Source organism: Lynx rufus, unplaced genomic scaffold, assembly GCF_022079265.1.
Source record: "Lynx rufus isolate CCGP_SWC_20201006 ecotype Redwood Valley unplaced genomic scaffold, mLynRuf1.p SCAF_5, whole genome shotgun sequence".
In the NCBI taxonomy this organism is placed as follows: Eukaryota; Metazoa; Chordata; class Mammalia; order Carnivora; family Felidae; genus Lynx; species Lynx rufus.
Genome location: NW_025814867.1, coordinates 157,472,288 through 157,485,599, shown reverse-complemented (window position 1 = coordinate 157,485,599; position 13,312 = coordinate 157,472,288). Strand labels below are relative to the sequence as shown.

The 13,312-nt window shown below is 55.8% G+C and overlaps 1 protein-coding gene across 1 annotated transcript; it reads left to right on the top strand.

Annotated features, from left to right (window-relative positions):
• The first annotated feature begins 43 nt into the window (after positions 1–43).
• On the top strand, positions 44–12,214 carry SUMO3 (small ubiquitin like modifier 3). Its single transcript, XM_047099587.1, has 4 exons — positions 44–173; positions 4,985–5,113; positions 8,855–8,926; positions 10,854–12,214. The coding sequence occupies exons 1-4, from the start codon at positions 153–155 to the stop codon at positions 10,929–10,931; spliced, it is 300 nt and encodes a 99-aa protein (XP_046955543.1). The 5' UTR covers positions 44–152; the 3' UTR covers positions 10,932–12,214.
• The last annotated feature ends 1,098 nt before the right edge of the window (positions 12,215–13,312 follow it).

The following is a 13,312-nucleotide window of genomic DNA, read 5'->3' as shown; positions in this document are numbered from 1 at the left end:
CCCCGCGCCGGCCAACCGGCACGCAGGGATTTGGGGGGCAAAGCGCGGCCCCGCGAGCAGTTGCGGCGGGAGAGCGGCGGGCCGAGAGCGTGACTCGCCCGCTCCGGCGCTGCCTGCTTCCCCGCCGCCGCCTCCCGCCGCCGCGCGCAGCCATGTCCGAGGAAAAGCCCAAGGTAAGGGCCGGCGGGCGCGGGGCCGGGGCCCCTGGGTCGGCCCCGCGCTCGCGCCGTCCCCGCCGCCCCCCGCCCCGGTCCGCGCCCGGCACCCTCCGCCACCTCGGGATGGAGGGGGAAGGGGAGGCGGTGTCTGCGGGGTTTCCCCGCGCCCTGGGCCTCCTGCCCCTCCCCCCGCACGCCGCGCCGCTCCCCTCCCCCTCCTACCCGGCTCCGCCCCGCCCAGGCCCCGCCCTGCTGCTGCTCCGCCCCATCCAGGCTCCGCCCCGGCCCCGCCCCGGCCCGGCCCCGCCCCGAGGCGCTCCTCGCCCCACCCAGGGTCCGCCTTGACGGTCCGGGTCCCGCCCCTCGGCTCGTGGGCGCCTTGCAGTTCCCGGAGCCTCGCTCGGGCGGACCTTGGACACAGCGGCGGGGGGCGCGGCCCCTGACCGGACCCTCCCCGCCGGGACCCCTGAGCCACCTCCGGATTCACCCTCCCTCTGCTCCCATCCGCGACCCTATCCGGGAGCTACCCCTAGCCTTGACCTTTGCCCCACTACCCCTTTCTCTCCGGGGCCGTGCTTTCCCAGGACCTTTCTCGCCGAGACCTTTCCCGGCTGCTGCCCTTTCGGCCCCCCGCGGTCCGCGCCTCCGCCCTGCGGGGTCTGGACGATCCCCCTTATGTCTTCGTAGGGCGCGGAGAGGGCGCACGCTGGGTACCCGCGGCGAGCCCGCCCCAGCCGCGTCCTGCTGCGCCCTCCAGTGTGTGCCCTCCCTTATTCATCGACGTCCTCGGAGTGTGTGCCCGCCCACCTCTCCATCACCTCCTCCGGTGTGCGCTCGGCCCTCCCCGTCGCGTTCTCTACTGCGCACCTCCCCCTTACCTACCGCGTCGGGGTCGCTGACCTGTCCTCTTCCCCATCACACCCTCTGACGTGTGCTCCCCCCTTCCCGTCGCGCCCTTTGCGGTGTGCTCCCCATCCTTTTTGGGCTCCCTGGTGTTGGCCCCTCACTTCGGTGCGTTGGCAGTCAGTTCTTAGGAGGATCCGACGTTATGTTACCTGCTCTTATTGTGTGTGTGTGTGTGTGTATTTTTTGTCTGCACTGTTGGGGTCTATTTTTTTTTGCCCAAGTGGAAGATCAGCTGAGCTGAATGCTTTGCATATAGGTGGCCTCCGATATCAGCCTGTTTGGTACTGGAGATGGCACCCCCTCTGCACAGAGACCGGAGCCCAGCCTCCGTACACACAGGAGGCAGAGCTGGGGTTGGGTGGACCCTCCCGGAGCCCCCCGTCAGGCCTTGGTGGAAACTTGCACCGTCCTCGCAGTGACTTGAGAAGAGGTCACACTCCCGCACAGCCTCGTCGTTCCAGATGTGGTCGGAGCCTTTGCTTTTTACCAGCTCAGCCTTTATACCGGTTTCCCATCTTGGGCGGATTGTCTTCAGTGAGGCAAATATAAACGCCTTTACGGTTCTCAGGGGCTTCCTCTGACTGACGCGTAAATACGTGCGGCACTCGGTGTCTTTGCTGTACTTAAACTTTACTGTTAGGTGGTCACCTTCTATGTTCCAGTTCAGTTGAGTGAACTTGGTTTAACTACTACTTTAAAGAAAAGATGTTTACTTATTTATTTTGAGAGAGAGGGAGAGAGAGAACCCCAAGCCGGCTCCGCACCGTCAGCACAGAGCCGGACATGGGGCTCAAACCCATGAACCATGAGATGGTGACCTGAGCCGAAATCAAGAGTCGGATGCTCAGCTGACTGAGTCCGCCAGGTGCCCCTGTTTTCACTACTTCTGAACTGAGGCGGGGCTGTGCCCTGTGAGCCTGGAGAGGGCAGGAGGCACGCTCCCAAGCCATCATGATGCTGGGATAAAACCTTGTGGGTCAGTTGGGAAAACAGCCCCCTCTGGTTGAGGCAGAGGGTTGACCTTAGTGATTTGAGGTCATCGTTTCTTTTCTTTCACTCCTGTTTACTAGGAACTCGCTAGGGGTCCGGGACAGGCCATTGGTTTAGTGTTCCTTCATTAGCAGGGAGAGGGGCTGGTGACCTTCCCTGTCCCCACAGCCCCCGAGGGAGCTGGTGCCCCCAGCACCCTCCCTGAGCCCCTCCTGCCATGTTCCTCCACCTGGACTTGCAGCCACTGCCTGGCTTGTTTGCGTCCTGGGCGCTGTGTCTGTTTGCTTTGACACGTCGATATCTTTTCGTTAAAAAAGCAAATGCGTTCTCTATCCACATGCAGAAGAATGAAGTTGGACTCTTACCTCACACCATGCACAAAAAAGCAACTTGAAATAGATCGAGGACCCAAATGTAAGACCTGAAACAAAACTCTCAGGAGAAGACCTAGGACAAAAGCTTCCTGACATTGGACTTGGCAATGACTTCTGGATGTGACAGCACAGGCACAGCAACAGAAGAAAAAAATAGGCAAATCGCACTATTTGAAAATTAAAAATTGTGTGCATCAAGAGACACCATCCGTAGAGTCCGAAGCACCCCACAGAGTGGGAGAAAATATTTGCAAATCATCTGGTAATGGGTTAATACCCAGAATATGTAGATCACCCTTAAAAACAGCACCAAAAAAGAACCTTATTCAAAAATGGACCAAACTCTTTTTTTTTTTTAAGTTTTTTTTTTAACGTTTTTATTTATTTTTGAGACAGGGAGAGACAGAGCATGAACAGGGGAGGGTCAGAGAGAGGGAGACACAGAATCTGAAACAGGCTCCAGGCTCTGAGCGGTCAGCACAGAGCCTGACGCGGGGCTCGAACTCACGGACCGCGAGATCGTGACCTGAGCCGAAGTCGGACGCTTAACCGACTGAGCCACCCAGGCGCCCCTAAAAATGGACCAAACTCTTGAATAGACATTTCCCCAAAGAAGATCCGCAAATGGCCAAAAAGCACGTGACGTATGCTCGGTGTTGCTAACAGGGAAACGCAAATCAAAACCCCAGTGAGACACGCCTCACACCCGCGGGGTGGCCGCTATAAGAAAACAGAAACACGCGTCACTGGTGAGACCGTGCAGCTGTTGGGACGCTTGTGCCCTGATGGTGGGAATGTAAAACAGGGTGGTCACTGGAGAAACACCATGGGTGTTTCTAAAAAAATTAAAAATGGTATTACCGCATGCCCCTGCTATCCCGCTTCAGGGCGTGGGCCCCAAAACCCTGAAAGCAGGGACTCCGAGCCATCCTTGTTCACCCACGTTCACTGCAGCGTCCTTCGTAATAGCTACAATGTGGAAGCAACCCAAGGGTCCTCAGTTCCACAGGACGAAAGGGTTTCGGAGATGGATGCGGTGAAGGTTGTAGGACATCAGGAGTGTATTTCATACCAACCTAAAGTGGTTAAGCAGTAGATTTTATGTTACACGTATTCTAACACAAGGCAAATTGAAAAAAAAAATCCTCTCTCTAAGCGGGTATGAGTGCGGCACCCCGGATTGGATCCCAGAACAGGAAAGGACCTTAGTGGGGACATTGGGAAAATGCCAGGAAAGCTTGGCGTCCCGTTCCTAGAGACGCACGCCAGTGCTGGCTTCTCAGGTGCCAGATGGGTTGGCGTGTGGGGTGCTGAGGTGAGGGGGAGCCGGCGAGGGGGGTGTGCGGCTGGAGCCCAGTTCTGCACCTTTTCTGTAAATTCCAAAATAAAAGCTTTATTTGAAAAAAAAAAAAAGCACTCAACAAATGCATCCTTCGTCTCTGGGGAGAGGGGGATGCTCACGGGAGCGCCCCAGCTCCCACCTTGGACACCCCGCTTGCGCTGCCCGCTTGCCCACAGCGGAGTCCATATTCTGGAGAAGGAGGCCACCAGCCGGTCCACCTGTGTCCTGGGGCTGCTGCTCTCCCGGAGCCCTCCGTGTCCCCAGCAACCCGCGTGCCTCGGCACCGAGGGAGGGATAGGAACGGCCGTGGAGGCAGAGGCGGTACAGATGAGCCCTGCCCCCTGCCCTCAGCCCTCGTGGGTCCGATCCGCCCCACAGGACGTGCCAGAGAAGGGCGGGGGTGTGTGACAGTTGACATTAAACTCTATTTCTGAAAGGGCTCAGGCCAGCTTCGTCATTTTGTTCAAAATAAACGACTCCTGTCTTCCCCGGCAGTACCAGATAAGTGAGGTGGCCCTGTGCCCACGGCACCTGCCGTGGCCGCCCCCATGGCTCTGGGCAGTGGCTCGGGGACCCAGGCACCCCCAAGAGCCTGCTGCTCAGGGTTCTCCTTAGTCGTGAACCTTCGTTGTCTTGTCTTCCCAGTCTGTATAAGTGTGTACAACCTGTGAGTATGTGGTTTAAGAATAATCTTATAACAAAGATGGAATTTTTTTTCTAGACTTATTAAGCAGATTTTTTCCTTTGAATTTAGAATCTGAAAATTTTTTAGATTTGCACTGTTTCCTCTCAGATGCTTAACAAACACAAAAGTGAATTGTGTGTAAAAATGAAACAGTCATAGGAGTGATTCTAGATCGTAGAACTTTAAGAGTTCAGTTTCATTTATTTATTAAAAAAACTTTTTTTTAACATTTACTTATTTTTGAGAGATGGAGTGTGAGCAGGGGAGGGGCAGAGCGACAGGGGGAGACGAAGCAGGCTCCAGGCTCCGAGCTGTCAGCACAGAGCCTGACTCAGGGCTCCAGCTCACAATCCGCGAGATCGTGACCTGAGCCGAAGTCGGACGATTAACCAACTGAGCCACCCAGGCGCCCCTAGAATTCTGTTCTTTTTAAAGACTTACACCCCAGCAGTTACCCCCAGACTCGCGGGTGAAAATGGCGGCTACTTGGAGATGTGGTCCTGAGACCCGGTTTTGCGTGTCTTTGCAGGAGGGGGTGAAGACCGAGAACGACCACATCAACCTGAAAGTGGCCGGGCAGGATGGCTCCGTCGTCCAGTTCAAAATCAAGAGACACACGCCGCTGAGCAAGCTGATGAAGGCGTACTGCGAGAGGCAGGTGCGTGCAGCCCTGCCGAGGGCCAGGCCGTGCATGTGTGTGCAGTGCGTGTGTCCTGTGTGTGCGCGCGGGTGTGTGCAGTGCGTGTGCATCGCGTGTGCGTGCCCTGCGTGTGTGCGTGCGCGTGGTCTTGCTCGGCGGCAGTTATCCGGTGCCCCTGTCGGTCACCGCCATCAGCTCTTCCTCGTGCGCACCTGTCACACCGCCTGCCCTTCCTCCGGAGTCTGGTGGGTCCTCCTGATGCAGCTGGGGTCACGTTCAGCTGCAGAGCAGTGAGCGCGCGCGTGGTTCTCCGGCAGCCAGAACACGTGTGTGTGCACGCCGCCCTCCTCACTGCGGTTTGCAGAAAGTGCTTGATTCCCTCCCTTTGCTCGGCCGTGTGCGCAGCGGAGCGATTGGCCGACACCCGCCCCCACCCCGCGGTGGCGGGCCGGCCGCTGTAGCTGTCCTCCGGGTCAGCAGTGTCTCTACAGACTTGGGGCTCACACAGCGCTTGTGCTTCCCGCCGCCGTGTCCCGTGTCCTCGTTCTCGCTCGGGGACTGCCTTCGCCCCGGGGCTCTGCGCCACCCGAGGACCTACGTGGCGGCATTGCTGTGGCATCGCCGTGGCGCGTGGCCCGCCCGGCCTCTGCTCCCTTTGGTGGGAGGCGGTCTTGCTCCGAATGCTTTGCAAATGCTGGTGGTTGGTTGGTTCCCGTCTTGGCTCTGATGATGCCTTGGGCTTGTTCTAAAAAACACTATAAAAATCCTACGTGCCGTCCTCTTTTTCTCCCTTCTTTTCAGACTTGCTCCTCGGAGGCGGTCACTCCCAGCCCCTTCAACTGTTTCTTTCGCTCTTTCTTGGTAAATAGGTTTCTGTTTCTGTTTCTTCATGTTTTTGGCCTTAGAGATTATTTTCCCCCAAGAAGGGTGGAAAGTCCTAGCTCTCTGACCCTGCTGTCTGTCCACGTCCCTGCCCCTGTCCTTCCAGTAGATTGCCCTGGAATGTGCCGGGTTCTGCCGAGGCCCAGGAGGTGCTGCCCCGGAGCCCGGCTCCTGTCCACGTCGGGTTTCTGTTGGTTAGGTGGCGGTCGTGTGTGATTTTCTGGGTGTCCGTCAGTAACGTGTCAGCCACGGTCTCCACAAGTGCCGTACCTCCACAGTACCTGGCCTTGGGCACTGTGGGTGCATCTTTGGCGTCCGGCCGCCCTCCTGCCCCTTCCTGCCCGGGCCACACCGGTGGCACAGCTGTCATCGTGGAGCCACCCTGGAATCCATCTGGAGGCTTCTTTTGCCTGCATCCTGTGTGTCTTCTGGATGAATCTTCATCCCGTCTCCCAGCATCTTACTCGAAAGGGTTATCAAGGGCAGCGTCTTTGAGACTCTGTTCTGAAAATGATTTGCTTTTCATGAACCTTCACACTTCACTATTTGGCTGCACGTAGAAGTTTGGAGTTATCACATCGAGTTCTTCTAATGTTGGTGCAGCGAGTTTGGGGACATTCTGATCCTCTGTCCTTTGAATGCACTTTGCTTTTCTCTGAGAGCTTTTGGGACCTTCTTCTGTCCAGACACCTCGCCCTCATGTGCTTTGAGAGCATGATCGTCCCCTTCACTCTCTTGGCACTTTCTACTTTGTTTTTTCTAAACTAATTTCTACACCCAACGTGGGGCTTGAACTCACGACCCTGAGATCAGGGGCCACATGCTCCACCGCGCCACCGACTGAGCCAGCCAGGCGCCCCTCCGGTACTTTCCACGTAGAAACTTTTCAGTTCAGGAAACAAGACTTATGTTGGTTCTTCCGTGACTGGCCTCTCCCGTCCTGTCCCCCGTGTTCGGAACGCCCACGCATGTTGGAGTCACCTCTTCTGGAGCTGTCCCTCGAGATCATCGCTGCCCACCTGGCACTGACCGGGCTTTAGCGTTCCTGACGGTTTTCTTTCCGGAAGATCCTCTCAACTTTCTGTTCCCACCTTATGCGGACAGACCTGCTTCTGTCATGACATCTAATTTCCAAATGGTCTTCATTCCTCCCTGTTCTCTGAGGGTTTCTCTCCCCAGTAGTCGGTAATGCTCGTTTTCTGCCTCCCGGAGGATTTCTAGTGTGTGTGACCTCTGGCCCCTCCCTTCCCCTGGGTCTGGTGCTTTCCTTCTTTGCTGGCTGCATGTCTCACGTGCCTGAGCCTGTCTTCACACGGTCCCCCAAGTCCTGGTGAACTGCTCATGTTTAAGAATGCAGCCCAGACAGCTGCTGACCCACTCGCCACCACGGGGTGACCTGCCAGGACTGGTGGTTTTGTGGGGGGGCTCCCAGGCGTCGCAACCTGTGAGGCAGCAGATCTCCCAGAAGAGGCCCCCCCGGGCTCCTGCCTGTGCCCTGGGGGTGCAGCCGGATGGGCGAAACGGGGCTGCCGTCACTCGTCCCTCGTATCCTGAGTCCAGGGCTCGGCGTTAACCTCTCCAGGAAGTAGACCTTTTGCCCTTGGGAGGTGCCAGCTGCTTGGGGCTTGGGGGGCCCCGATATGGGGGTCCAATAGGAACTTTGAGGCAGTCATCCAGAATCAGCTGTGTGCTACGTCTCTGCTTCCGGGTGCCCGTGTGCGAGTCCCCAGGCCTCCGGGGGCTCCCTGTCTCGCCCCCACCGCCACCCTGACCTTGGGGTCTCGTGTCCACAGCCCCGCAGCCCCCAGCCAGCAGCCATGTCGTCTGCCTGCTGGCCCGTCTCCTCTCCTGTTTTCTTTGTGCTTCGTTGTTTTATGTCTTCCCAGGAGGTTCAGGGGGAGCAGAGATGCATGTTTTCATGCTGCCTGTTGTGTTCAAGCGAAGTCAGAATTGCTTTTTAAGAGGAGGTGCTTTTTCTCATCGACCATGTTCGCCGTGCCCTGGGGACGCAGAAAGTCTGCCTGTGTTGCTCCCTGGACAGAAACGCTCTGCTGCAGCCCCCCCGGGCCCGGGGGTCAGGACTGCTTCCCACCCGCACGCGGCCCTTGACCACAGGCCTCGTCCTTACCTGACGGCTTCTCTTGGAGGAGTTTAAGAAAACATTTTTTTTTTAAACGTTTATTCGTTTTTGAGAGACAGCATGAGCAGGGGAGGGGCAGAGAGAGAGGGAGACACAGAATCCGAAGCAGGCTCCAGGCTCCGAGCTGTGAGCACAGAGCCCGACGCGGGGCTCGAACCCACGAGCTTTGAGATCCTGACCTGAGCCGAAGTCGGGGGCTTAGCTGACAGAGCCCCCCCAGGTGCCCCTCTCCAACAGTGAAGGATTGTGCTGGCTCCTCGAGGGAAATGAGGGGGTGGGTGGGGCCGGGCACCTGCAGCAGCTGGAGAGTGTCAGAGCAGTGGTTTCTGGAATTATCCCTGCTGGGGCATCACGTGAAAGAGATTGTAGGCCCACTGGCAAGCTTTTATAATCAAGTGGATCCAAAAGCTCTATGTTTAGGGGCGCCTGGGTGGCGCAGTCGGTTGAGCGTCCGACTTCAGCCAGGTCACGATCTCGCGGTCCGGGAGTTCGAGCCCCGCGTCAGGCTCTGGGCTGACGGCTCGGAGCCTGGAGCCTGTTTCCGATTCTGTGTCTCCCTCTCTCTCTGCCCCTCCCCCGTTCATGCTCTGTCTCTCTCTGTCCCAAAAATAAATAAAAACGTTGAAAAAAAAAAAAGCTCTATGTTCAGAATTCAGGTGTTTTGAGATAAATGTCTTATTTTTTGGAATTAATGTGTTATCTGGAAATATCTAACGATAATTGGTTTTTCTTTTCAGGGCTTGTCAATGAGACAGATTAGATTCAGGTTTGACGGGCAGCCGATTAATGAAACAGACACCCCTGCGCAGGTACGAAAGCTCCGTGTGTGTGCGCTTTCTGGCTCCTTCCCGCCGCGCTCGACCCGCTCCTGTTGGGAAGGGCTTGAAAGCTGCTGATGGTTGCTCATGCAGAATACTCTTCCTTTCTTAATGGTTTTAATTATTAGGTTATTTAACTTTCTTGGTAACGTACATTTCTGAGAGAGAGCGAGAGAGAGACCGAGCGTGAGCGGGGGAGGGGCAGAGAGAGGGAGACACAGAATCCGAAGCGGGCTCCGGGCTTCGAGCTGTCAGCACAGAGCCCTACCTGGGGCTCGAACCTACAAACCGTGAGATCGTGACCTCAGCTGAAGTCGGATGCTTAACTGAGCCACCCAGGCGCCCCTAGGTTATTTCATTTTTAAATTCTGAATGTTCTGAAGTTTTTGAAATGAGAAACGTGCACTTGGTCACATAGCATCCTCCACACCGGGGGATGGGGCAGGAGGACCGGGTGCTGAGCGGCTGCGTCTGGGTCATGGACGAGGGTCACGCAGACCCTCCTGGCACCTCTCCCGGACATGGTTTCCACCCACCCCCCGTCTGGACGCTGAACTTACAGCTCAGTTACTGTCCTGATTCTCGTGCCCTTTCCGTATTTATGCACGCGGGGCATGGGTGCCGAGGACAGGCACAGCCGTCATTATCAGCCACACAGTTTCTCCTCTGCGTAGCCCCCACACCTCCGTCCCGTCACGGCGCATCACGCTGAGGTGAGGAGGGCTTCGGCCTTGAGGTCGGCAGGACGGCCTTGGGCTCGAGAGCCACTGACCCTCACGGAGTCCCCACCTTCTGCGTCTGCAAAGTGGCGAGGGTGCCCGTTTTCTCCCCTTTGCGGAGTTGTGGGAATCGTGGGCCTGGTTCGCGTGCGGGGACCGCGCGGCGAGAGGCTGTGTCTCTGCCCGCCCCCGGGTGTCACGCGGCTGGCACCGGGGTCGGAGCCGGAGGCGCTCCCCGCCGGCCCCAGCGCGCCTTCTCTGTGTTTCTGGGAAACGTTACTGCTTCCAGCCAAACAGCCTGTTTCAAATGGCAGAGGCTTCCTTGTGTTCAGAGAAGGGCGGACGAGGCGAGGTGGTCGTGTGCCCTCTGTGGGGGAAAGCAGCAGCGGGCGGGAAACGTTTGTGGCTTCCCTGCCCTGGTCTAGAGGGAGAGGGAAGGGGCAGAGTGGGGCAGCCAGCGGTGCTCCCACTTGTGCGGTTTAGATTCAGCCTGCTTTGGAGCTCACGGGCATGGCCCCGCTGCGCCTGTCATGAGGTATGTGGTCCTGCTGGTCCCCAGGACTCCGCACCGCTCGTTAGAGGCGTCTGATGGGAAAATGATTTTGCGTCACGTTCAGTAAAAGTTGTATTTATTTCATTTTTTGTCAGAGAGGGGAGAGAGAATCTTAAGCAGGCTCCACGCTCTTGGCACGGAGCCTGACATGGGGCTCGGTCCCGTGACCCCGGGATCACGACCTGAGCTGAAACCAAGAGTCGGACGTTCGACTGACTGAGCTGCCCAGGCGCCCCTCAGTAAAAATTTTAGACACTTGTTTATGTTTAAATGAGACTCAGTTTTTCTTTCTTTCAAAGGTTTTATTTTTTTAAGTAACCTGGGCACCCAACATGGGGCTCGAACTTACAGCTGAGATCGAGTCTCCTGCTGTATGGACTGAGCCAGCCAGGTGCCCCAGAGTCTTACTTTTTCCATCAGCGTCCTTAGCTTTGCACGTTCTTTTGTAAGTTCCATCAGGGGAGGCTTGGGGGTGGACAGGGCTTCTTGGAGATCCAAAACCAGCATCTTTTCCCTGCACGGTACACACGAGGACGGGTTTGGGGACGGCGTCCTCCAGGGTGAGGAAGACAGGTCCGTTCTGTGACAGTGAGGAAAGTAACCGCTGTCGCTCTCTCCCCGTGCCCGTCACGCCGCCCCCCGCCAGCTGGAGATGGAGGACGAGGACACCATCGACGTGTTCCAGCAGCAGACGGGAGGCTCGCGGGACAGCCGCTGTCGCTAAGGGCGCCGCCTCTACAAGGACCGTCCCCACCGTGTCTTCGGCCTTGCGTCTGCTGTTGAATAGTGAACAAGTGGCCATGCCAGTCACAAAGGAGTCTGCAGAGACCCGAGGACAGTCACCAAAATTACTTTCCTCTCTGACATTTTGCGAGGGCAATTCAGAACTCTGTCTGCAGGGGGCCACCGCTGACACCCGGCCAGTCACACTTGTCTTTGCGTAAGATGAGTTGCAAGGTTTCTTTTGGTTTGTTTTTGCTTTCATTTTCGTCCCCCCCCCCCCCCCAGAACATTGGCCCAAACTGTGGTCTGCAGGTTCAGTTTTCGTCTAGATGGGGATTTTACCCCAGGTATTGAGCGCCCCCCCCCCCCCGCCCCCACATATTCCAGCTGAGAACTCCCAGCACCACAGTGGGGATGCTTCCGTTGGACAGGTTTTGGGGGCAATTTGGCGATGGAGACAAACTTTCACTATTTCGTATAGGCACAGATTTTTAAAATGCTAAGTGTTGCATTTTAGAATATGGTAAAGTTGAAGGGAAAATACTGGAATGTGTTTTTGAAAGGTAAAATGAAGGATAACCAGGTCCTTCAGTAACATGGCGCTGGGTGCCCCGCTCCTCGAGTGGCCCTGTGGTCGGGGTCTGGGGTCCAGGAGCCATCGCCACCCACTGCCTGGTGCCCGGTGCCACGGCACGGGCAAAGGTCAGTGCAGCAAAAACCCTTCTCCCCTGAATAGAGACGAAAGTAACCCCCACATTTCTCACTTGGTAATAGTGCCGTGGCCTCAGATTTCTCCTCGCATTTGCTTCGGACGAATAATTATGGTCTATATATTAAAAAGCAAGATTCAGTATTGCACTTAACGTTTTTGTGTAAAAGACCTGCTTCCAAGTGTGTTACCAGTGAAGCCCATGGAAAGGTGACCCCGCGTTGCCCTCCTGGACTTGGGCTGTGCTGCTTTGCAAACAGCTACGGGGTTTACGCTTTAGTACGTGATTGCAGTTCTGTGAGATGTTTTGGGATCTGTACCAATTAAGCCCTGATAGTTTTCCTCCTGTCGTTCTGTATGGACCCACTGCTGCCTTGTTCTAGTCCCGGAGTGTGACCATGACCGTCCTCTCTTGCTTGCCTGAAATCTTGCTGAAGATGTTCGCATTTCCTTTGTGTTTGGCTGTTTGGGCATGGGTGGGACGTCTGCTGGCTCTGTTGTGTTTATTCCCCAATTTGTACATTATTTGTTGTCCTTTGCTACTGTAAACAGTAAATATAGTTTGGTATTCTGTCTCTTGGCTTGTCTTCAATACTGCGTTTGGCCATTGGGGCCTAGGTCACAATTCCGTATCTGTGCGGACCGTGCAGCGAGGCATGTACGCTTGAAGGCCGGTTATCCAAAAGTAAGTATTCACCTGATGGCTGCCATCCGCATCCTTGCAGCTAAACCCACGCCGGTCCCGGCATTCTCCTGCCGAGGGGGGCACCCCCTCATTCCTCATGAGCTCTCCCAGTCTGCAGCTGAACCAGCGGCATGACACTTTTCCTCTCTGGGGTGTCGTGTGTAAAGACAGGGTAGATTTTGGGGGCAGGTGAATAGGGACGTTGGTCTGGGCTTCTCAAGTTTTTGGTGTTCGATACAAGGCTACTTTCCCTTGTGCAGTGAACAGCCTACTTACTTACGATATCTTGTATACCCTTACTCTAAAATATGCGTACTTGGGAGGTTTGTTTGCATTGTTTAATTTCATTCAGTTCAGTAAATACTGCCATGCCCAGGTACCGAAGCTGCATCCGCGAACAAATCAGACAGAAACTCCTTGTCCTCATGGAACATGTAAACTCTCTATTTACAGGAGACAGATAACAACAATAAATAAATTTTATATTATGCTAATAGATTATATAGGGCATTATATGGCAAATTCTATAGAATAATAGGTAGGATGTAAATGTGGAGATGAAAACTTGTTTTTTAAAAGGTGTACATGTCTTTGCACGGGAGAGCCATAAAGGAGTAAATGTGTTTACTTTCTTTGAAGCCAGGCAGTGGGGTTCTAAGAAACATAGGTAGATTGCCAAATCACAGTGGGTCATCTGGGAATAGAACCACCATGGCATGAAAAAAAGGGCTGTTTATCCCCACGTTACACAATCGTGCAGCAGCTTGAGAAGCAAGGAGCTGGAAGGGGTGGTTGGAGAAAGCCACTCCTAGCCTATCCCAGCTAGGGCGCCGCTGCCTCGGGGCCATGCTGGTTGGCACGTGGGCAGGTGGGCAGGGCAGGAGTTGCTACTTTTCCCTCTCTGGCCTTCCTGGGGCTCCCCTCTTCGCGGAGGGGTTCCTGTGGGGCCACGCTGATGCAGAAGAAAACCACCCTGGCACCAGTCGTC

Excerpts from the sequence above, each read along its gene's own strand:
- SUMO3 (XM_047099587.1), top strand. The coding sequence starts at position 153 with ATGTCCGAGGAAAAGCCCAAG. Across the intron at positions 5,114-8,854 it reads AGGCGTACTGCGAGAGGCAG|GGCTTGTCAATGAGACAGAT; the intron begins GTGCGTGCAGCC and ends TTTTCTTTTCAG. Across the intron at positions 8,927-10,853 it reads AAACAGACACCCCTGCGCAG|CTGGAGATGGAGGACGAGGA; the intron begins GTACGAAAGCTC and ends GCCCCCCGCCAG.